Source organism: Porites lutea, chromosome 2 (genome assembly GCF_958299795.1).
Source record: "Porites lutea chromosome 2, jaPorLute2.1, whole genome shotgun sequence".
NCBI classification, from domain to species: Eukaryota; Metazoa; Cnidaria; class Anthozoa; order Scleractinia; family Poritidae; genus Porites; species Porites lutea.
The window spans coordinates 39,462,783-39,488,037 of NC_133202.1; the positions used below are offsets into that span (position 1 = coordinate 39,462,783).

A 25,255-nucleotide genomic window follows, 5' to 3' on the forward strand; every position below is an offset into this window, starting at 1 on the left:
TGCTCAGAAAAATGAAAAGGGCGAGTCAAAATTTAAAAACCTTTTGTTTGACACCATGTTACGCCAGCAGAGCTGGTTGTGCACAAAGTTTTTGCCTACTATAACTTTGAATATTTTGCTTATTAAATCTATTTATTCTCTCAAGAGGTACTAACTTACTTCATCTGCAAAGACAGTACATCTATCACGTTTAGAAATGCCACTATGATCAAAGCCAAATCAGTGAATTTTCTTGGCAGACAGTCCATACTAACGGCCACTTTCTTCTGTCCCAAGGGTGGCCCTTGAGGAGAGGTTCAACTGTATCGGGGAGATCAAAATCCTACAATGCCAGTTAATCCCCAAAAATTAAATTACCTCAAAAGAACTGACGATCAATTTCCCCGCTCTAGCCACCTCCACATTATTTGACCTCATGGAATCACCATGTTTCAGAGGTTTTGTTACTAAAATGTTGTCACGCCCCATGGCCCATCACTTTCTCCCTTCCATGATCGGATGATCTTTGCCTGGTCTCCAAACTCCTTTTTTATTTATAGTAGATTTAAGTTTGGTCCCTCAGGGAGAGGTTACGCAGAGTACATTCACTTCACTTCACTTCACGACAGTGAATTGTCTATTTTCCAAACGGCATTCAGGTGAACGTCTTTCAGATTTAAAGTAGTCCATTTCATTTCCGTAGAAAATACTAAAGCTTTGGAAACGGCTATTTTGAGCTGTTGTTAGCAAAGAAGAGGTGTCCATTCGAAAACAGATTGTCTTGAATCGACTCTTAAAATAAATAGCAATCGCTGACTTTCTACTTTATTGATAGTTATCTATATGAACAATGGCGATAATATAGGATATTCATTTGACACATTAAAATCTCTACAAATGTCTACCTAGTAGGGCAGTTAATGGGTGTTGCAGAAGGTGCGATCGATAATATAACAGAAGACACTCGGTGAACAATACCAAACTACCATCAACTATACCCCAAGAAAAGTTCCGTGTGGACTAATGACTATCTCACGGTTGTATGCAGAGATTTTACCTTGCGTTGTGTGGCACAAAACACATTTTCATGTAACACTGTCTCATGTTATACACGACGCCACAAATGCTGGATAACCTCTAAGTTTCGTAACTTTCGTCATTTAGGTATTTAGTACTAAAACACAGCTCGTAGTTAAAACACATCTTGGTGCTGTCTGTTCGGTCGAAAGTGTCCGGCCTTCCGTGACGGATCAAAAGTGGCCTTTTCTTTTCGTAGCGAAGAACCAGACGAGACGTCAGAGATTCCTGCTCCATAAGACGTCAATTCTAAAAAGAAACAGCTACTGTTTAACACTTTTACTTGGGGCCATTCGATTTTCTTAGAAAGAAACAAACCAACATAGCAAAATGCTTTGATGTTCTTTTTAAACATTTTCGTTTAATTTGTTTCACTCGTAAGTAAATCCGCCAGAGAATGAAAACTGATTTCTGGCTATCTTAAAATGTATTAACGTTATATCACCGAACGGTTTAGTTTGGTGACATGGTTAACCACTTGGAATATTGATGACCTCATGTGGCATTTTTTATACTCATTACCCACTCATACAGCCAATTTCAATGATATATGCTTGGTTTTTCTCTTTATTTGCACACAAATGTGGATAAAAATCACCAGTCAATACCAGTGGGGACTCCCAAGGTAACTCAGAAAGTTCTTCAGTAATTTGCAATCGGAGAATTGTTGTAACAAACCCAAAGGTCCAAAAATGACGTCTTTTAATTCCAAATCGATGGAGGCACAAACATTACCTTCTGATTTGTTGAAGGAGAGAGACTGGGATCCAAACCCTGAGTCAAAGCCGGAGTCATGCCTGCCTTGAAGGATGTCTAACACGTCTCCCCTGCGCATTTCTTCAAGTACCTTACTTAAATTTTCGATAGTTCCTTCCGCAGCCTGGGAAAAACGAACATAGGAAATGCAGCTTAGCATACAACAGTTATAACTCCTTTTAATGACTTTATGTACTTCTGAGTAGCCCCTGTTTTCGTCTCTAAATTTCTTGAGAGCTGCCATTTTGAGATTTTGCGACGTCAAGTGGTTTCCGTTTTAGTTAAGAAGTGAGGTTGCTTTGTTTGCAGCGAAGGCGACAAACAAGGAAAGGAATTAGTGAAAATAGCCCGGAGTAACCAAGTTGGCAATGCAATGTTTGGGGGAAACAGGTCGAAAAAATTGGAATATAGCCTTATTCCGTAAACATTTATAGCCAGATGGCAGGATTCAAATCTATCGATAGCCATCCAAATTTTCTATCAACTGATTGGGAATAGAATTAAAATTTAAGCTTTATTTTCAGCAGTGTAACGTCCACTTGTTGTAACAGTAGAAGTTTGCTTTAAAACATTCCCACAGCTTCCGTGTCTACTGATTGGAGATGCGCCAGTCTCAACAACTCTATGATCGGACTGAGGTGTGACGCGCACTTTTCATCACCACAGAGACACCAGCCATAATTGCTACAAAGCAATACTTGCGACATGTCCACAGTCGATCTGACGCATCAAAGAGCTGACTACATACCTCATATTCAGCCAGCACCTGAATGGTTGGACTCGTGTGTATTTCGAACGCCCTCTCTAATGTACCTAGCTTCAGCCTCCTGGCTAACTCACGCCAGTTCGCCACAGTAGAGATATCTAGTCTTTGAGCCATTTTCCGTCGAACATACGGGTCTAGCTTGTCCAGGTCACCTGAAAATATCAGTGTCATATGTATATAATGCTATATCATGTACTTAAATAGACAAAATAGGCCAAGGGACGCAGACGGCCAAGCGACAGTTAGGTACACTCCTCGTAAAAAGCCCCCGGCGATTTATGCACGTGTCAGCAAGGTTTGGGGGTAAATTGATCAAGGGCTGATAATTTTTCAACAAATCTTGAGTAAAGACACTAACCTTGACCAAGTTTAATCTTCGCCACACCAGCGGATATGTCTGAAAAATAATAATATAAATAAGCGAATCAGGTCAGTTCAACATGATGTCTTAGATGCCACCTTTAACTGCGCCACCTCACAACGTCTGTTAATGGCGCTGAAGAAGGACCCAACCCACGGAGCAGTATGGGAGACGTCTCAAATGTTCGGTCCCTTGCAAAGTCTTGCACAATTAATTGCGCAATTAAAGACACCGCACTTTTGGCATTTGTGATGGAGCCATCCGAAAGATTTAAAAAACATTTGACCGCAAAACTATAGAACGTGCCGCATTGCTAAAACTCTACGTGTTTGTTGCCTATTTGACAGTAACAGTATAGAACGTGCCGAATTGCTAAGACTCTACGAGTTCGTTGCCTACCTTGAGAAGGATCAGTACTTAGCGCTTCATCTTCATCCAATATTTCCTGAACCTGGAGACAAGTCATGGTAGGAACTAATTCAGTTACGAGGATACAAAATGACAGGGCCAACGTCTCTAACTTACTGAGGACGTAAAATTAAGATTTCCGTGGATCAAGGGCAAAAAGGCTAGCCACGGAGATGAAGCTTAATTTTTACAAGATCACCCCTTTTCCTTTACCGTAGTTTACACTATTATTTACGGTGTACTGGCGTCCATTCATATGATGTAAGTAGGGAGCAGGACTATATTAGAAAACAATTTCTGAATCCCTTTTTTCAAGTCTTAATTCCAACTCTTCAACAGGCATTTCTCTATATAGTGCTTTCTGTTTTCTCAATTGTGACAATATTGGCCAATATTGTCACATCAATTACTTTGCTGACAAATTGACACAAACTTACTTCAGCTACGTTAGCCAAGTCAAAAGCAGTTTCTTCGTCAGAGTTCTGTAACGATGTGTCTGCTCCAGCAGCCACAAGTAAAGCTGTCTGTCCCTTGAGTCCGTATCCAGCAGCTAGGTGAAGCGCCGTGTTACCATCAAATGAGGACGCATCTACATCGCAGTTGCCCTGAAAGTTAGTTGCAAACGGCTCAATTAATCACATTAAAGGGTAGCGCAGTTTAACACCCTGCCCTCAATAGATTAATAATCGTACAGGGACCGCGAAACTTATTTTAAATTGGTGGGACTTCAACAAGCGCAGAAAATGCTCGAGCTTATCTAGGAGGGGTTCGGTGGCATGTCACCTGGAAAATCGTGACATCCAAAGCGTCTGAAATCACCGGAAACGCGTTAATTTCTATCAATTCTGAAAACATTCTATCTAATTTTTATCACCAGTCTGTTAGTTTCCTGCACAAAAACGTAGATTTAAAACATAATGATAATACGATATGACGTTCCTGAAACACAAAGATTAAAGTATTTTTGTAAATAGTGATAAAAAAATTCGGGCGAAATTATTGGTGGGGCTATAGCCAACCGAGCCCCATAGCTCCACGGACTCTGTCGTATCAGTCACAGGTTATACTACTCGGATGCAATGAGACAAGGAAAACTAACCTCCAAAATGAGAAAACCAGCCAAGGGAAGATTGTCTTGTTCTACTGCGTAGTGAAGAGGGGTCTTTCCGCTTGTACCATCCTGACAAAGAATAGCAAATATAATAAAAGGTTCATACTATAAAGCATGGCCAGGATACAGTACTGGCCACGAGAATTGCAGCATTTACAGTACACACGTGTAAATTGCATGCAATATGGCGGATTTACACTCAGAATGCAAGTGCAAATGGGATACAGAAAAACTGAATCACCTGATTTAAAATTACGCACTTACGTGACTTACGACTTACGTGACTTGTAGACTTACGTGAGAAAATAGCTACATAACCGATGTTATTTTAATACTGTTATTTAAAATCATTTTTTGGCCACTTCCAAGGATTAACCCTGAAAAGGTGATGACTTATGAAATGTGGTCATACAGCCTAAACTTAAAATAGCCACTCTGGAAAAATATGAAAACTTTTCACACCTGAGCACTCAGGTTGGCCCCTGCAGTGTTCAAAAGCTTCAGTGCATCTTTGCTGCCTGACAACACTGCTAGATGGACTGGAGTCAAACCTGAAAGCAAAATTAAATATAATCAGTACTGCCTTATTTTCGACAATTTTGGTAACTAATGAACTCTGCAATATCACAAGATGAGTCGTTCCAGGAAAAACCTGCACCTCTTCTTCAAAACGAGTTTACCCCACCCCACCCTCCAATCCCTGTTACTTTCAAACAATTGGAATTTGGCATCCCTCGACCATCTCTACCCAGGAGGCTGGGGCGCACAGTGGAAGCTTAAGTAGGGTTGTGCCACTGAGGTCTTCAAACTCTGAAAAAACCTTTTTTACCCTGTTTTATACAAGAGGCCTTAGTTTATAAACGTTTAAAGCAGCCCTGACTTTTCACATGTCGAATATTCCTAAAAGCACTTGCCTTGGTAGTTTTGAAGATTAAGCACCGTTTTTGGTGCACTGTGATTCAACAGTGCTTTCAGACAGGCACCATCTCCATAAGTGCATGCAATGTGCACAACAGTGTTGCCATGCCGATCACGCAGCCTGGGATTCGCACCAGCTCTTAAGAGACAATCCAGAGCATGGGGCTGTTTGGTGATGGCAGCCAGGTGGAGAGGAGTCTGAGAAGAGTAAATACACAAGCATAATATTTTATGGAAATTTATAATTGATTAGCTGAAGGACAGTGAAGAAAGACTGATTAGCATGACTTACTTAATGACTGACTGGCTAGCTGGCTAACTAACTGACTGAATGAAAAACAGACTGATCAGGAATGACTGACGAGACCATTTACTGACTATGGATTTTCTGGCAAGGCCTTCTTTATAGTGGCAGGAGTGTATTTCCTTAGTCTGAATTTTAAAACCATTTGTTTTGCATATTGAGAAGAAAGCCATGTCCCTGTCCGTAGCAGTTTTTTTCAACCCATCTTTGTGTGGTATGTTGCCATTTCACAAGCCTAACACTGTATGTAAATGTTTTAAGGCCATGGTGCTGGTTGGAATTTGACCCTAACAGGACCTCAGACAGAGTAAGTAACTGGCCAACTGATTGACTGATGGCCAATTTCAGAATTATGAATGTGAAAAACTAGAGGCACACTGGATCAAGACCCCATTTAGAATTAACTTTGACCATGATAAGGTTGGCTTAGTTGGTAACTACAGAAAGTTGTGGGTTTGTTTCCTGGAGTGAAACCAGTTACCGGTGTCCTTGAAAAAAACAGGGAAGAAGGTTCTACCATTTGCCTGCAAATGGCTTGCCTTAACCCTTTAAGTCCCAATAGTGACCAAGATCAAATTTCTCCAAACAATATCCATACACTGTCAAGAGATAAGTTTTGAGAATTAATAAAATGATCACACAAGAGAAAATGCCTTGATCTATTATCCAATTCTCTCAACTTATTCTTTAAGGAAATGTCTAGAGATCAGTTTGGAGAATTTGTATGTGGATACTGGGGCTTAAAGGGTTAATAGTGGCTTTAATGACCTCTTGGGAATGGCCACGCCATCTTTAGAAGGGGATAGGATCAGTGTAACAAGAGTGCCCTTATTAGACCTTAATTCATTCTCGATATGCTGACACTTAAAGGAGCTACCTACGTATGTCACGAAATTCAGCCAAATTAGGAAATTACAAAGTGCCCGTTAAATTAAGAGATAAAAATAACCACTTAAAACCTTAAAAGAAGGTTAAAATAACATAACAGAAACAACAGATGTCATGGATGGACAAAACTGAGGAAGATTGAAACGGATTGAAATTAGGATTTTTGAAAGCTGTTCAGCCTAGCAGTTTTTCCAAGTTGATCCCTGCTGCTTGCAACTTCAAAAATAATGCTCAGGAGACATATTTGTATGTCTCGGGTTCCATTGTAATTTCTTTGCTTACTTAAAGTTCCATAGCGATTAAGGGCGAGCAACTGGCAAAATTATTAACCAAAATGAACTGGACTGCCGTGACACAGCCCCTTTAATAAAGCAGGTATTTTAAGAATTGTTTCATGCTTACACTGTAGCATGCGTATATCGAGTTATAGATGCACTTGAAAAGTTTAGGGAGCACAAGACGTTTTTAACTTCGCAAGTTGGTACTCAAAAGGACCTAGATAGGGCAAGCATGCGCGCTAAGTTATATAATCCTTCTTTTCTACTACAATGCTACCATACTGTAACAACAGTCTAAGAAAACAATAATTACTGCTTACTTGTCTTAAAAAGTTAAATTCATTGACAAAGGTTTCAGGCAATCCAGCCATAACTTCAACAAGACACTGAATCACTTCTTGCTGTGAGTTAATAACTGCAAGATGAAGTGCTCTGTTCAACAGAAAAATCAAAAGTCAACTCAATGTTTAAGACAAGTAGATTAGTTCATTTGAGCATCAAATAATATTATTACTTGCATTTTATTTTATTCACTATAAGATAATTTTTATTAAAATGTACTTGAAAAAGCACTCTTTATTCTCAAACTTCCCCAACTCTCAACAGTCATAAAAATATAAACGTCAGTATTAACAGGGTAACCACTGAAGCAGTCAAAATGTAAAAATTCTGTGTGCAAGTTTTATAGACATGCAGAAATTATTATAATAATTGAACAGGTCACCAAAAACCGCTGCAATAAGCATGGGAAACAATTCCTAAAGATGTCATAATAATAATCATCATCATCATCATCTTATACTGGTACACACAGAAGCTACAGAGAGTTGAAATAAAGTAGGCAGAAAAACGGGGAGGATATGTAGAGAAAGGCTGAGGCCTGCCTTTTCCATCTTCCCATATAACCATTGCCGAATTTTGAAGTCTACAAGAGCCGCTGCAGAAAAAGAGAGCTGCATGAACTACAGGACTGTAAGTGCACTGGAGCTAGGATTTAGAATTACTTATACATGTAGTTATACACATGTTACTTACGTGTCTCCATTATCATCTTGGACAGCTGTTAAATGTCTTTGTACAGCAAGCAGGTATCGCACATCACCAGAAGTAGCATAATCACGCATAGCTGCAGCTGACTTCTCAGCAAGATTCCAGGCTAATTCATTGAGTGAGACTTCTATAACAAGGCAACTACAATCAGTCTTGTGCTAAAACCATTGAAAATTTATTGTTACTGATATTACCTCTCTTTCTTCCCTTCTAATAAATTTAAAATTTGACAACACTGAATTAATTATTGCCCTGCTGTAAGCTAAATTTTGTTTTGTTATACTTTCAAACTTGCACAGACAAAACACTTATGAAAACAATAACATACCGCTAACTATTATCTTACTGCTACTTACAGGAAACACCGTACAGCCAGTCACTAGTCTTAAATACAGCCACTCAACAAGCTGACACAAATTTACTGGTAACACAAGACAACAAACATTTTAAGTGTTTCTAAGGCAAATGTTAAAGAAGGAACTTCTGGAATCAGCACTAAAAGTCACTGGGGATCATTCCTGCCTTGGAACACAATTAACAAGCAATAAAGTATAATGGTGTGCCACTAAACAGCCATTAGCTGATCCACTAACCTGATTCTGGTAACCTGCTTGATTGTTCAGCCATATGTGTCTGCCCAGATGAAGTCGACTGTCCTTGCTGAGAAGTGCCTGAGCCATCTCCTTAATGTGACAGACAATAATATTCTGATTGAGTTGTGTGAATCAAGTTAAATGTTTGTGGAAAAATGATTGTACAACGTACATTGTAATATTATCATAAGTCAGGACAGAATATATAAAGTGACCAAGAAGAGAGCCAGTTGCATGGTCAGGAACAAATCTGATCAAATCAATTTTACATAACCAAAATATCAATGACTGTCTTCAAAAACATGGTTACTAGTATCAAAACATGGAAGGCACTGCCCACAAAGTTATCTGACAAAAGTACTACAGATCAGGCCCCAGTTATTAAAAGGGTGGATAAAGCTATCCACTGGATAAATTTCTATCCAGCAAAGAACACAATTTTTTCTCTCAATACTTATTCGGTGGAAAGTAATTTACCGGGCCCCAGTTTTTCAAACATTGGATAGTGCTATCCACCAGATAAATCACTATCCATGTACATGTAAGTGTTAGAACAACCGAGGGTTCGAACAACCGAGGGCAGCAGCATGAAGTTAACAGGAAAAACAACATGTATAAATATATTTAACATTTTTCAAAGAATCTTTAATGCACCTTAAAAAGAGCAACATGCAACAGCCAAGTACTTTCTGTTAAACTAACCTTGATTACTGGGCTGTAATCCCATAAAGTTAAAGGTTGGAAACAATCCAAACCCAGTAAAACCAGCAAAACCTCCTCCTCCAGCACCACCCACACTGGGTGGGCCACCCCCTCCCCCTGGAAAATAGTCTGAGAAATGAGGAATCTTCTTCCGTCTCTTAGCACCAATCTGCTCTTTGTCTAAAAACAAAAGCAATATATACATCTCAATAAAAATAACAAATCTTGTAAAAGACTAATTCTGATATTATTCCTGTCAATGCCAAGGAAAGCCTTGCACTCATCAAAATCATATAAATAATGATTTTACAATGATGAAATTTACAGGATTATAAGATTGAGACAACATTGACAAAGAAAAAGCTTTTAGATATGCATCTACTACTTTGCTTTAGATTACCTCCCTCCTAGTCGTGTTAATAATTATTCTGAATTTAATTTTGACCTGTAACACACATTTTCTTCTTATGCAAAATACATTCAAATCAACAGCTTTGATTCTGCAATATTTATCTACTTGCATATTATTTAATATTTTTCACACAATTTAAAAGACAAATTTTCGATTATTCTGTCCACACTGTAGCAATAGCTATCATTGTTTTAAACTAAACAATCTCTAAGAAAGATAGTCCGCGAAAACATCCGTTTCTCCTCACTCTTTGCCACTGGGGACGTTTCGCGTGGAGAAACGTCTGTGACTCAGCAATAGAAATTCTATGCTGATGACGTAACATCTGTCTGAAATCCGGTCAGAAGCGCTGATTGGCCGATGGAGTAGTTACATTGTTTTAGCTATTGTTTATGAATGACAGACAAAAGACAAAAGGCCACAAAGGTCAAATGTAAAAGCGAAGAATCTCTAACAAAACAGTCAATATTTGTAAAATATAGTGTTCTCTAGAAGAAGCATTTGAGTTTTGCTGGAGCTCGTTTGCACATGAACACAACACTTTACCAAAATCAACCAGAAAACACGTAAAATTCAGAAAATTGGACAAAACTATATTAGGAACCCCATGACTACCGGATTTATTATGTAAACATTGATTTGTGTCATCAGTATGGAATTTCTGCCCTTGAGTCGCAGACATTCCTCCTCACAAAACGTCCCCAGTGGCGAAGAGCGAGGAGAAACTGGTGTTTTCATAGGCTATGAGAAAGAGAGCCACATACCAAACATCTGAGGTTGATAAGTGAACTCCACAGGTTCACTGGTTTCCTGATCTGACTTCCGCCTCAGTTCAAGATGAACCTTAACAGGATTTTCAGTGGCAACATTCCAGTATGCAGGTGTTTTGAACACTATGGCAACCTATAAATTTCATTATTATTCAGTTTAGGGGGGAGGGATGTTCTACAAATCCTTTGCTACTTACATGTTTAATTTGAAAGAAGAAGAATTCTAAGACCAGAAAACTCAGAAAAATTCCGAGCTCCAGGTGAGAATCGAACTCACAACCCTGCAAGCTCCACGTTTAAGGCATGCAATTTTAATACATTCAAACCTCATGCATAACCCTAGGCTTGTACCCCTTGTGACACAAACAATTAGATAACTTTTATTCCTAACTCCGGCACGGGGAAAAGATCTTTCAAATCATACCAGAATGAGAATGATTCCAAATAAGTGGGAGAAAAAATGCAAAAAACCAAGTACATGTCACGTTCACCTAAAACTTCCAATGAATATCTTGTTCCATGTACTAATATTGCTACCAGTGTCCTTCAAAAGATTCTTTTCCTGGTGTTTTCATGGAAACTCTTCAAACTGTCTTTATAATGAGGATTTTTTGTAAATACCCAGCAAAAGAGAAAATGGGGAAAGAAAAGAAAAAGAAGAGGGGAGAGGAGGAAAGGAGGCAAATATAAAAGTAGAAAAGACAGACTCAAATTCTGCCCACACCCGAACTTCAGAAGCTGTAGTATCATGTTTAACTTGCAAAGTAAACAATGCTTTTGGGCAGTTTTGCTTCATTTGGTTAGATAAGGACTAGGAAATGGCTTATCTAGCTTTGAAATGGTGTTTTTCACCAAAATCTCTGGGCCCAAAATAAATATGGGTTAAATTACTATTATTGCGGATAAACTGCACCTGTCTATGGACGTCTGTGGGAGAGAAGACTCCTTGAGCTTCCCATGACCTCTTGCCAGTACTAGGGTCAGTCTCATAAAACACAACTTCAATATCGTCTGCAACACATTAGAGACACAAAAGAAATGTGAGAAACAGATGGGTGATGAGGATTTTAGGGTCAAAGTGTTCACAACAACTATTACTGGTTAACCTGGGGAATATAGTAATAATATAACATGGTCTGGTGTAGACCATGGCTTCCAGGATATCAGTGTTACACACCCACCATAACACTGATCATGGAGTACACACTCCCTGCCCCCAAACTCCCAGGCATCAGAAACCATGATTCAGTGACTAATGCCTACGTGTATGGTTTGATAGTAGTCAGGTGCTAATAAAAAAAATATTGACAAAAATTAATGTAGAAAGACAGTTACAAAAACTTGACATACCTTTCTGCACCTTGTCACAAAGTAAGTAGACCTCATCATTTCCTGTAACACATCCAGAGTTGCGATCCATGCGACAAATCTTCAGATTGGAAGCTGATGGGGCTTCTGATTGGGAAAAAAAAAGCCAAGGGTTATTATAACAAACAATCTGCACAATGCATGTCCTACGACTACAGCAAAAAACCTCACCACAATAGCAACTACTGAGACAAAGAGAAAGCGGCAAGAGGCCATTGCCAATTGGGGAGATAGGGGGCATAACAATGACCCAGTTCTATGAACACGGCTTCAGTTTTTATTTATTAATAACACCCAAGAAGAGACGACACTATAAATTCAAGCATCAACTGAAGAATAGGATACAGTGTCCATGTATGAATAAGCCAAGTTTACGATCATCTTACTTGAATCATAAACTGGATCTGAGATACAAGGTGGCAACGCTTTAGTGAAGCAGCCACTCTCATCAGGAAGGTAGGCTTGAAAGCACAGTCGGACAGCGCTTAAATTCATGTTAGTCTTCTGCTCCTCGACCATCCGCAGAACTTTGTGGGACTCCTCCGCTGTAAATCAGATAAACAGAACCCAGTTACCCTGCACCCACTGTGGGAAAAGCCACTGACTGAGAAATGGGCATAACCGCTGGATTTTGTACCCTGAAGGCTCAATTTATTGCTCCGGACTTTACCTTTGAGAGTGCTCGTTTTGACTTGGTTCAAAGAAGGTGAGATTTTATGGCGGAAGACTCAGAAGCGAATTCAAAGGAATTGAACAATGGCTTAATTAAGCTGCCCAGGGCCACGAAGTTTAAAAGGTATCTTTTGTTCTAAATGTGTCAATAAAACTGCAGAGAATTATCGCACATATCGCGGTAGAAGTTTATGGCTTTAAGTCTTTCGGAAAACTTCTTCAACTTGGGTACGTATTTTTCAAAAAGGAAAGTTTTGAGAGCTTCAAAAAGAGATCTTGAATGAGAAATTTCGACCACTGAGGACCGAAATTGGATTTTTTTTCTTGCCGAGGTTTCGAAGTACAAAGCAAGCCGCTGAAGCATTTTTTCTCACCTATCGCTTATTAAACACCGGCCGGCCAAGAGTTATCCATTCATTCAATCATAACAGTTATTCATTTCTCCAGAGCAATCAAACTATACAAACGTTTCTACGAAATTGTTTTGAGGAATTATGAACTCCGCAAGTTTTGATCTGTCGATTACAGTTTTAGATATTTCCTGTCTCACTCGATCAGCTCTGCGAATCAAGTTGTCATGCAAATCGGTGAACTGACAATACGCGGTTATTTCGGGTCCCTCAGTCACGTAACTGAAACGCAAGGTTTTTTTCAACAAAAAAAAAAACTGAAAGGCAAGCGAAAACGTCCAAAAACGTGAAATTACACGCTAATAAATCTGTGTCATCCCGTTAAGGTGATTCCATAGTAAAAGAACCTAACATAGATTTTAGCTAAAACTTGGTACACTGATGTAACAAGTCAAGAAGATGATAAAAAAGTAATTAAAAGTGGGGGTCACCGTGCTCGTTTTGACGTCACAATGCTGACAAATACGGCTATTTAGGACCCTTTTACAAGAACCGCGGGCAGCGCAAAACTAGACAAAAAGGAGAGATTTTTTCAATGATGCATGTGACATCACACAGAATTTGACTTTAATGTATTGTTTATCCACTTACGTACCAGAAAAATGCCTTTTAACGCCCTTGTTTTTACTTTACGCTCCAAAATAAAATTAAATTGGACGCGCGCTTTTCGACCCGTGATGGCTCAATCCGTACAATTTAGTAAAACTGTCAAAAAACTGAACGTAGACTTGTGCCAATTTTTTTCTCATCGAAAGGAAGCACTGTCCTTATTAAATTCATGAAATAAAAAATGGGGGTCACCGTACTCGTTTTTGTGGTAGAGCTGCAGAAAGTGTGCACCAAACGCATTTTCTCCGATTTTTGAGAGAGGACTGGGGCGAGTTTCAAAATAGAATGTATGTGAAAGGGGGAAGAAAGTATTAAAAAATCCGTTTTTACAGAATTTACATCAAGATATCACATTTAGGACACAATGTGATAAAGAAAGTGTTTAAATGAAAATCAAAGTGAGTAAGCACAAGTTAAACATCCACTATCAAGGTTCTCCGAGAGGAGGTCGAACTCAGCAACACGCGTACTGCTTACGTTATGCACATTCCCAACACATTGAGTCTCACCTCTCACAACAGCAAGCAAAAATTCCAATAGCGTTTCTCTTCAGTCAACTTCATTTTAATAATATTACTTCACATGCTCTTTTTTACGGCGGCCATCTTGTTATGCGCAGTAAGAGATGCGCAGTGCAAAACTAGGGAATCACCTTAAATGCATTCACCGCTTGCGTTGTTTACATTTTGAAGAGAGTTGTTCACTCTTGATTGCAGAGCGCAGGTTTTGATAATACTGAATGAATAAGACGTTCTAATAAAAACCTTCCGCAGCAATTCTTCAAACGCCAAATTATTTTCAAGGCAAGGGAGTATTTAATAAAAAATACCATAGGAGACCAGGTATTTATAAGTTTTAATCAACTTCAAATTTATCAGGCTTGTTTCTTTTGTAATACGGTGCGTGACCGAAAATATGTTATGCAACCAGAGTTGTCCGCCACGCTTAAAAGACTTGTAAGCGTTCCCACAGACCGCAGCAAATTTAACAGGCAAGTCCGAGTATTTTAATGGATAAATTTAATACTCATCAGGTAACAATGGGGATTAAAAAGTCAATCAAGCAACAAAATTCGAAACAAAAGAGACATATCGCACCTAAATCAAAGGAATTCCGCTCGTGGATTCTTCGGGCTTGGTAATTGACAATGGCAAGAACAATAGCCTGAATATATGAATACTTGATGACCCCAAAATTTGGGGTACACACTTAAATCGGCGTGAAATTGTAATGTTAGATGTCAAAACCCATATTAAGTAAAACAAGACCAAAAAAACATCAAAACCTCAACTTGAGGGCTCAGGTCTGTACAGCGGACATTTTGATTAGAAGTCAAATGCTAGTGTTACAAATGTATGTATGCCAACTGAAAAATGTTTCTGAAAAAAAAAATCACAAACTTGCATTTTTCTTTAATTTTCTATTTGTGTAATAAATTAAATTGCATTACATGAGCAGACTGTTAAGGGTACAGCTGTTGAAGTAAACTGTACATTATAATTATTCATATACATTTTTGTAACTCACCTGCAATGGCTTCAGCCATATTTTTATTAAATTCTGAGAGATCGCCATCAGCTAAACCTTGATCCCTCATTGCTGCGTCCGCATCAAACCCCTTGCTGTCCACTGATAGTGCATTGAGAGTTGCTGTGTGGAGTGTCTGAAGTTTAAGGTATCGATCCATCAGCACTTTAGACACACTCTTCCTTGTTACATGTTGAATACCAAGGTTTGGAAAACTAAAATTGAAAAATTATCATCATCATCATCCCGTATTAACAATCATATGCATTAAATAACCAAAGCAACAAGATATTGATGGTCAAAGGATCTTCTAAAAATGAACCTCTGATAAGTGACTACCCAAAATGCAAAAATTAAGTGATTGCTTATGATAGGTGATCTTTTACAAGAATCAAACAACAGGTGGTCCCTCCTGAGAAGTCAGGCCTCGACACATCTACTTGATGGTCTATATGATTGTGTAGTTCCCTGTAGTCATTAAAAGTTCTTCGACAGTACATAGACAAGATAGTAAATAGAGCAAACATAGGTAGTCTTTACACTATAGAGCCTAGAAAAGCTAAGAAATATTTCAAGACAAGTAAATTTATCATAATTACTTTAAGTAAGATAAAGCTTCACATACAACCGATTCTTTTTTGCCTTGAGTTAACTCAAGGCTATTTTCCCATGCAACATAATTAAGACTGACTGACATGTTTCGCTTTTATCAAAGCTCAAGAAACTGCAAGTCAGCTAAGTAGGTCATAAGGATGGTTTTCAAGTCACTTGAAACTTTCTTGAATCATTTCAACTTTCCGACTTTAATGAGATGCAAAGTAAAGTTACTTGAGATTTTACTTAGGCCTTAACACACGCATTTTTGGTTAAGTAAAACTTAGCAGCTCTTATGTCTTACTTAACAACCTAGTGTAAAGACAGCAACAGAGATAAGAACATAGCTTACAGGAGGTTAAAAACAATATTGGGAAAATAATTTAAGAGTCAGCCCCAAAAGTGGTTGTGGTCAGTTACAGGAGGTGGTCATTTGTGAAAGGTTTCAACTGTAAGGCTGTAAGAAAAAATTTTAGTGGTGTGGATAGGTGAGGGCTTATGGGAGGTGGTCGCCTACAAGAGCTGGTTGCCATGGAGGTGTATGGTAACTGCAGGCCTGTAGGGACGGGGGGGGGGGGGAGGGGGGTTAATGGGTGCACTTGTACCCCCCCCCCCCCCCCCCCCCCCACAGACCCCAGAGGTCCACTTTTTCTTGCTGGCCAGCCTCTCCCCACTCTTTTACTCACTACATTTTTCTTGTTCCTCATTCTTTGCTCAGAACCTGCACCGAAAGACTTGGTACACAGGCTACTTACAGAAGCCACTGATGGGCTGACCTTCCAATTACAAGAGGTGAATCTCAGATCCTTTTTCTCTTGTTCAGGGAGAAGATTGCAGTATGCATTGTTCCTTTTTGTGTGGCCCTTTTGTCTTTGAGGGTTGTTTAAAATATAAGTTGTTTTCTTTGGCCAAAAAGTAGTATTCATAGAGGCTCTCTTCACTGGGGAATAAACACATCCACTATCTAACATATATTGACAAGAAAGAAGTCTTTGGTTCATCTGTTTCTAAGAAACACCCAAGGAAGCTTGAGCTTGGTACACTATTGAAAGATCATGATGCAACATCATGCATCAAACCTAGCGAATAATACGGATTTACAACGTTCTTCCTACTGTTTTTTTTTTTTTAACATCCCACATTTCCATTCTAAAAAAGTGTAAAATAAAATACTCTATTAAAAAAATACTTTTGAAGATTAAAAGTTTGAAAAATAATCAAGTTTTTCAAAATGCTCGAATGAGGTCTCGGGCAACCTAATTCGCCCCAACCCAGAAACTAGGGCCTCTGGCATCATTTGGTCCATCTCTGCAATCCTGACTACAGGCCTGAGTTGGATGGCAATTTTTGGAGACATTTTCAAAAGGGGGAATCAATAACGAAAGATCCATAAAACTGAACATAAATGAGAATTCTGACCTTCCTTTAAGAAGAAACAGGAATTTCTGTGTGGCTGCTAGGCGAGAAACTCTTTCCAAAAAGCACATTTCTGGGCATGTACAATGTATGTCTTAACCTCAATTACAATGTCCAAGTTAAAATACCTTGCTGTCATTCCCTGCTCTGGGCCAATCTGTACTGTCACCACCCCATCATTGGAATTCTTTCCAATTAGACTGTGTGCATGTGGCATGTAAGGCTCGCTGACTGTTACTAATGACACAACAATACGGGCAGGGCCATGATAGTTACTCAGTTGGACTGAGGGGTATGACTTCTTGCCTTTCTCAGAATATTGGCCTGGTAAGCCTCCATGAGATGGGCCTTCGCAAGGATACCGGAAACGAAAGCCTCTCTAAGAAAACAAAGGAAAAAATATTACATCTAAAGTAGCATGCATATGCTGTGGTTCAAGTCTAACGTTCATATAAGTGTTAATTTCCATTGCATAAATTGAAAGGTATGGTTGGGTATGAAAACAAAGGAAAGTAAAATTCAAACCAAATACAATTATTGAACTACAACATACACCTGACCTCAAAACCTCACTTGGATTAAATGTAGAAGAATTTACATATATTTTTTATTTTGTTACCTGTTTAGGTTGTTCAAGAATCTCCAGATAAGGACCTACAAAGAATAAAAATTATATATCTTATTATTTCTCATTACTGTTAACTGAACAAGCAAAACACTCTACATTTCTGATTACATTTCTTGCCTATTGAGGGGCTGTCCTCTGGAACACCATAGGTTGTTCAAATGGTTCTATTTTAGATTACACAGACATGAAATCTTTTCTGAAAAAAGTCATTAAGTCTGGCACTTTTAGCGATTTTATTTTCAACGTTTTAGCCCTACAAACTTAACAACAGATCTAAGAGGTGTTTGTACTTCTAATATGTATTTTTGATTGAACGATTTTATTCCCTAGTATTAATAACTTTTAACATTTATTTTATTTGTAATTTTTGCACACGACCCCACAAGCTTGTAGCTTTGAATTAATATTGTGTGTAAATAAAGGTTGTATGCATGTAAGTATGTATGTATAATATAAAGTCCTCCACCTTTTAGGGGCTATGTCAAGAGGATATTGTTGTAACTGGTCAAATCTGTGCTTACCGTATTTTTCAATTATTAAACTGCCCTGGTATTTTATTCAAAAATGGTCTGGCGTTTATTAATGAAATACAGTTTTTTTTTCATGTTGATTTATTATTACTGATCCTTGGAGACTCAGGGGCAGTTTGTCGCGTCAGATGATTTTACGTACTTTTGTCCTGCCCCAGGAACTCCAAGGATGACAACGTACATACATTACCCGAAGTTACAGTATCATGGTACCATACACTTTATTGTGCAGCATCCATCCTACTTTAGTTAAGGCAGTATTTTTCCTTTGAACATTTATTAATTAAATACCAAAACAACAGACTGTACTGGTACTTGGTACAGCCATATTTCATAGCAGTGCTGTTCATAAGATTCTAGTTACTTGCAGCTGGTCCTTGTAAACTTGACCATAAATATACGCCAGGCCCCAATTAAACACACCCGGCGTTTTTAAAAATCGGCAGTTTTAACCTGGTGTTTCTTCGAAGCTGGCGTTTAATCAGGGTCCGGCGTTTAATCTAGAAGATATGATATGTCATTACTTGGCGCCCTTACCCATACACAAAATGCTCCATTAGAGATATGGAGAAGGCATCAAACAAATTTCAACAGGAACCCCCAGCCATTACAGTTTTTTTATGCAAATTGTTCAACAAATTGCTGACGTTTAAGAATATGTTTTTCTTGTTGTTTTCTTTTTACAAGCAAAACATCAAAACTTGAAAAAGTTGGCCCAAAACTTTTTCAAGTTTCAATTTTTGTCCATCCTTGCCATCAGTTGTAACAGATAACAGGAAACTGGTTCAATGCCTAAATTACAGTCTTAAATAACAAAACTGGACCATCATTTTTGGAATTCGACACTGAGCTGGAAACAAAGTTTTAGCTTTTTAAAAAGATAGCAAATAGCTTGACAAAACCCCTTTCAATCCCAATGGTAATAATTAAAAATCAGCCTTGGAATAACAATTATAATTATTATATTTACCTTGGTATGCAGTAGGCGGCACCTGTAATGCAGATACATCGGGTAGATATCCTGGGGTCAATATATCTATTAACAAGCTGTCCGTAAGTGTTTCACCTATCTGTCTCTCTGAGTTGGTTGCCATGGCAGCAGAAGATGGTTTCACTGCCAGGAGTGACGTTGTTTACTGTATTTTAAATACCAAATGATGCAGTTATCAAAACACAATCATCATAAAACTACTGTGCTAATCTTGCAAGATAATCTTGAGCTTAAGGTATGCTGTTACCAAAATTACAAGAAAAAAACCCAAAGACAATACTTTTTTGTGTTTAATGATATTGTAGTTTGTAATATTACTAATAAGAGTATACTGTTCATTTTGGTTGTTCAGTTAACAGAGAATTCTGGTTATAAGCTTAGCCAAACAAGTTACAAGCTCACCCGCTTACGGGCCTATCAACATTCAAAGACGCTATTTCATCCTAGCTGGGTTATAATCCTCCCTTCCCATACTCCAGATATTAATACCTCCACACCATCTTTTTTCTAAGTGCCAGGTATTCATTATCACTGTTATAGCTAATAGTTAGTTTTAGTAGCCCAGAGCATAAAACCAGAACTTTGTGGTATCCATAATGTACCGTGGACCAAATTATTAGCCTACCCAAACACGAATAATGTTGGCCACATGACCCTTTATTACACATTTCGTATCTCCAAAACAGGGACTGACTGTCCTAAAAACATTGCCTGCAACACTACTTACGATATACTGCAATTTGGTATTAAATTTTTAGGTTAAACCAGTATTCAAACTAGATTGATTCAGGATTTCCTTTGTTTCCTAGCCCTAACAGGAAATTCTGGTAGAACCTGAGAATGGCTTTTAGCCCCAGCACCGCCATTTTCCCCGGGCAGGGCTACAGAGTGTATGGGGTAGATAGGTATGTGCCGCCCAGGTCAGGGATGGAATCCCAGCAAACCTGAATTTTTTCAGGCTTTCACAACTGCATAAATTCTCTTGTCTCACCCTTTAATTGTCAGGGATGAAGACCCTGGGCAGCAATATCAATCGAAAATTTATGGGAGTACCCCTCCCCCCAGGGCACTATCCGTCGGTCACTACTCATATTTGAATCCCCAAGTAGAGTAAGTTAAAGCACTGAAGACATGAAAATGAAGGAAACATTAGCACAAAAAACTTTTGCCTTGCATTCCAACTCACTACCCATTAACTGTTTATAGTTTGAACAAAAAGATCATGAAGTCTTTGTCTCTTGCGACCACATGACCACCATGTCAAGTGATCTCCATCGTCACTTTGCTGGTGAAGACTAGGATTCTGTTAAATATTCAAAATCAATGATAAAATTGCTACAGTAGCTTACCAAGTCAAACTTCTATAGTTCTTTTTTTCAGATTTTGCTCAAAAAATTAAAAATTGGCAAAGGAATTGGAAATATCATTTTCATCCAGTTTTCATAGTAAAAAAGCCTGAAAACAAGTTCGCGGTGGCCCAAAACCTTAGGAAGTTTAATCAAATGATGTGAAGATTAACTTCACTTCAATTGTCCTCACAACATTTAATATAATTGCTTCTCTTATAGCTTATTCAGTGTTCCACAAAAGGTGCCAGGAATGCTCAAATAAAAGAAGACGACTTATGAGCCTTATCCTCATGAGATACGAGTCAATAAAAAATGTAAGCTTATTTTTTGTAGCACAGAAGTCAGGGCTGTGTACAACAGAAGAGCTTCACGTCTGATACACTTCAGTTTAAGAAACTAATCTGTGTCGGTATTCAACAGCGAAAATTCGTTTCCCCTTTAACTCAAAGTGGTATAACTCAATCCTCACTATCCTTCGCAGATCTTTCATTTTGTCGCATTCATTCGTTGTAAAACAAAACGAGTTTTAGCTCGCTTGAACACCAACAGATATATTGCCGATGGCTGAGCCCATCGTACCAAAGCGAATGCTTTCACGATGCGCCGTCTAATCGACACCATTAAAATAATCCGCCTACCTTCAAAGATTTGCAACTAAATTATCACTTGAAAACTGTTATTTCTCTCTTTCCTCGTACACTATGTGTTTTACATTCACTCTGAAGAAAATGAAACTCCGTTCGCATCTTATGGCGTCCATTCCCCCATAAACAAGGTACTTCCCCGTCCAATTGCTGAGCGCTCTCATTGGATCTTACTGATGATGTAAGTGAGCAAAAATAGATTTTGCGATCTTTCTGCTACCCGAGACCGGATATTGAGTTTTCCATTCAGGGAAATTTCCCTACTACGATTGTTGTACTCTATGTCACTGTAAACGGTAAATTTTAGCTGCATGGTTTTCTAAAGCAAAGTGAGTGAGCTTAAATTATTGCTTGGTATTCTGTAGAGGAAGTCTGAATTATTGTGTTTAATTTGCAACTTTCGTTATCCAACTTGCCTTCCTTTGAAATCCCCAGTCTGTCAAATGTTGCTATCATGACTTTTTTGTTAGAGTTAAAGAAACATGAAAGACGGAAACGGATGTAAGATTTAAAAAAATAATGCTTAACAAGCGACGTGTAAATTTCGAAGCCTGTTGAAGATTTTTCTCTGGCGGGGAAACAGCTCTTTTATGACCTACTTTGGAATATGCAACTACTTGTCGACAGTTCCGGGTAGCCAACAGTATATATATATATATATATATATAAAAACATGGAAATTTTGCAACAAAATGTTTTACTCACATGAAGACACAAAAATCGAACTAAAAGTTAGAATCTTCTAGCCTGATTTCAACCGATTGCTTCGAGTCGTTTCCTCCTTTCAGCAACGTCGTTACTGAGGGAGTAATAACGACTGGAAGTAATCGGATGAAATTCAGGCTAAGAATCTTCGTGTTTATGCAATTATTTTCACTAAATTTATTGATTTATTTATCAAAAAATGGCCACTATATCTCTAAAGATCTATCATGATCACTATGTCTTTTCCTCTCTTCTGATGAGAAAGCCTGATCACAGATTACGGTAACCCAAGCGAATTATCCTCGTAATACTGAAAAGTTTGAAAAACTAGTGTAAAATCATCTCAAGAATCCCCCAAATTTTTACGACCGCTATCGAGCGGTTTCAAAATTATCGCCTATTTACGAAAACGCCATCAAGAGCACCTCAATGCAGGCTATAAATGAAATCCCTTTTTCATATGATTGGCTTAGGCCCGTTTCAAACGCCGTGCTACTGCCGTGCCGAACTAAATTCGACTTTAGCACCGCAGTATAGCGCGACGTTTGAAAGCAAGTCGTGCTACTGCCGTGTAGACCGTATGGCACGGCAAGCTTTGCCGTACACGGCAGTAGCTCGACTTGGTTTCAAACGTCGCGCTACTGTGCCGTGCCGAACTCAGTTCATAAATTATAAATACATAAGAATACATTTGAAAGTTTGCTAAACCGTTTCTTTATTTTTGCGTTTTGTTTTCGCTAACAGCCGTTCTATTCGACGTCTGAAACCAGGTCGTGCTGCTGAGTCGAGCTATAGTCGAGCCAGCTTAGTACGGCAGTAGCACGACGTTTCAAACAGGCTTTGGGATATCCTCGTCATCCTTTCAAACGCGCTTTTCACGAGAATGAAACTTCTTTGAGATAAAACTACATACGAACCGAACGTCAAGATTATCCAGTTTTTTTGCTGGATTTCTAACCATAAAATAGCCTGCGTAGCAGGCGCTAGCGCCTGCTACGTGGGCTAACCACAAAAACTTCATCCTAAAATATCTCAATAACGCTCCGGATTCCGCTCAAACGTCAAAAACATCGAGGCAGCTATCGCTAGTGGACGAAGAAGCTCCCGTGATCGATTTTGAAAAAGAAAACCTCCCAGTGCCGAGTAATACGGCTGGAAGAAGAATTAGTAAGGACGTCATTTCGTTGCTCTGACTACTCCGATGTCATTGTAACACTGATCATAACAAATTTTCATATTTACCTTAATGATACATGAAGCTCTGGCGGTCATTTTTTCCAAATCTTTGTTAATGGAGACGTAGTTAATGTTCAAACTTGGGAGGAATTGTCCCTAAAAAACCCCATCGAGCCACCTTAAAATATTATAATGGTGAAAACCTGTTTAGCGTTTGGTGAAGGAAGTATGATTTGGGCGTGGATGCAGGAATTCTGGAGGGTCCAAAACTGTTCTTACTGCTGAGACTATTTCACAACTAATCGTTCAGTCTATCCTCTCTGCCGTACTTTTTTTTCTTGAACTTTCAACCACCTAAATCCTCAAGTGGCGATCCCCGAGTGGTAACCATTTCAGTCAGTCAAACTGAATTAATAGTTATTAAGTATGACTGAGAGATTTTTAAGACATTTAATAGGGGTATTTTGCAAAACGCCAAATGACTCTGGGTTCAGTTCCTCGAACATTTTGGTGAAAATTAAGTCGTTTAACCCAGAGTTCAGCTTGCAGGTTGAGTTTTCTTGCCCAGTAACAAGTACCGTATTTCCTCGCCAATAAACGCCCGGTGGCTTATTTAAAATTTCGGCTAACTAAGATGGGCGCTTATTTGAAGGAGGGCACTTACTAGGGGGTTTCAATGGGGTGGTGGCTAAAATTTTGGCTCTTTTGCGGCTATCGGTTAATGGTTTTAGTTACGGTTAACAAAAAGGTTAAAAATCAATTTCTTTTGTTTCAAAGAGTTAAATATTAATAAACCTGTATTTTTCGTACCTTCAAAGGAAAAATAAAGGTCTTAGGATCATCTTGGGATAAAATGAAGCTATTCTTTTGAAAAATTTTAACATTTGATAAATCATACTTTTCATAAAGTGTTCTAGTTGTAATATTATTTTACGCAGAGAAATGTCAATAGTCAATTTAAAACTATCTTTGTGAAAAATCAATTATTCCGCGCGGCTAATGCGTTTCGGGTCACGTGGTCTAAGCGAGTTTTTTTCTAAGATACGCCACCGAAATGCCTTGACCGAGATTGTATGGGAAGACCCCGTACCCCGGGGGGGGGGGGGGGGCACTTGGGTATTTTTTGGGTGGGTATGTGCCGCCCGGGACTCCAAATTGGCACCCCGTTCTAAAAAAAATTTCCCCTAAAATTGATACCCCGTTCTAGAAATGGGCCGATTTTTTGGTACCCCGCTCTAGAATTCGCCCTAAAACTGATACCCCGTTCTAGAAATGGGCCAATTTTTTATACTCCGTTCTAGAAAGTTTGTAAATTGAAATCGCCCTTTTTTTTTAAAAAGATATTTCTATATTTGTCCGATTTATACATCAAATAAATGCTTCTTCATGATCTGATCCACAATTTTTTATACCCCGTTCTAGAAAACGCCTATGAAATGGATACCCCGTTCTAAATCAGGAGCTTCAAAATCATGACCCCGTTGGGCGGCACATACCCCTATAGGTAATGTATGGGAGTGCCCCTCCGGGCCCCGTACAGGGACTGAGCGGCAATGTATACCGTAGCGACAGAGAAAAACAGGGAATAGTTGTTTATCGGCAACGTGTTTTACAAACAGTCACATCTCCGGGTGTTGTTTCACTAGTATTTCGAAGGCACGACCTCCTGAAAATTGCAAAATTTAATCCCCAGCAAGAAGCCAGATTTTCGCTATGGAAAAAGTGGCGGAAATGGAGCCTAGCCCCTAGGTCACCACTTAAAAGCGCTTGGCCTAACGTGCGTATAGAGGGTCACTTAGGGGAAAAAAATAACGCAACCATGGGAGGGTTTAGCCCCTTCCTTAAAATTAACAACTCTAGGGAACAATCATCTTTTACGGTTAACTCATTTTTACCTAGTATTTACGGCTAACGGTTAAAATTTCAATTTTTACGGCTATCGACTTAGGCCCAACGAGAGGTACAGATAACCCAAGGGCATATGCAGAGTAGCATCTGGCAAAAGCAACTCCAATAATAAACACAATATAACACAACAGTGTTTTTTTTTTTTCCATATGTAAACTTGCTAATTTGCTAATCCCGATCAGGTCCAAAGTAGACGTGACGAAAGGCCTAGTGTGGGCTAGCGCCCAGAACAGCAGAGGCCACACTGTTTTCTTGAATAACAGGCTTATTGTAATATTTATGAAAAGTTTCTGCGGATTTCCAGCCAGCCCTGGCCATGATCTCGTGAACAGGGAAATCTTTTTTACTGGCTTTT

General features: G+C 38.8%; 1 protein-coding gene across 1 annotated transcript; it reads right to left on the reverse strand.

The window, feature by feature from the left end:
- Window positions 1–772: 772 nt before the first annotated feature.
- Window positions 773–21,247, reverse strand: LOC140928584 (nuclear factor NF-kappa-B p105 subunit-like). The gene is made up of 22 exons (XM_073378355.1): window positions 21,106–21,247; window positions 19,098–19,263; window positions 17,589–17,623; window positions 17,098–17,348; window positions 14,960–15,174; window positions 12,128–12,286; window positions 11,724–11,828; window positions 11,287–11,384; window positions 10,368–10,506; window positions 9,192–9,371; window positions 8,490–8,579; window positions 7,882–8,023; window positions 7,167–7,278; window positions 5,373–5,574; window positions 4,921–5,009; window positions 4,447–4,527; window positions 3,785–3,952; window positions 3,339–3,390; window positions 2,937–2,975; window positions 2,561–2,730; window positions 1,792–1,936; window positions 773–1,305 (listed from the first exon to the last, which is right to left on the reverse strand). The coding sequence occupies exons 2-22, from the start codon at window positions 19,219–19,221 to the stop codon at window positions 1,172–1,174; spliced, it is 2,730 nt and encodes a 909-aa protein (XP_073234456.1). The 5' UTR covers window positions 19,222–19,263; window positions 21,106–21,247; the 3' UTR covers window positions 773–1,171.
- Window positions 21,248–25,255: the final 4,008 nt, after the last annotated feature.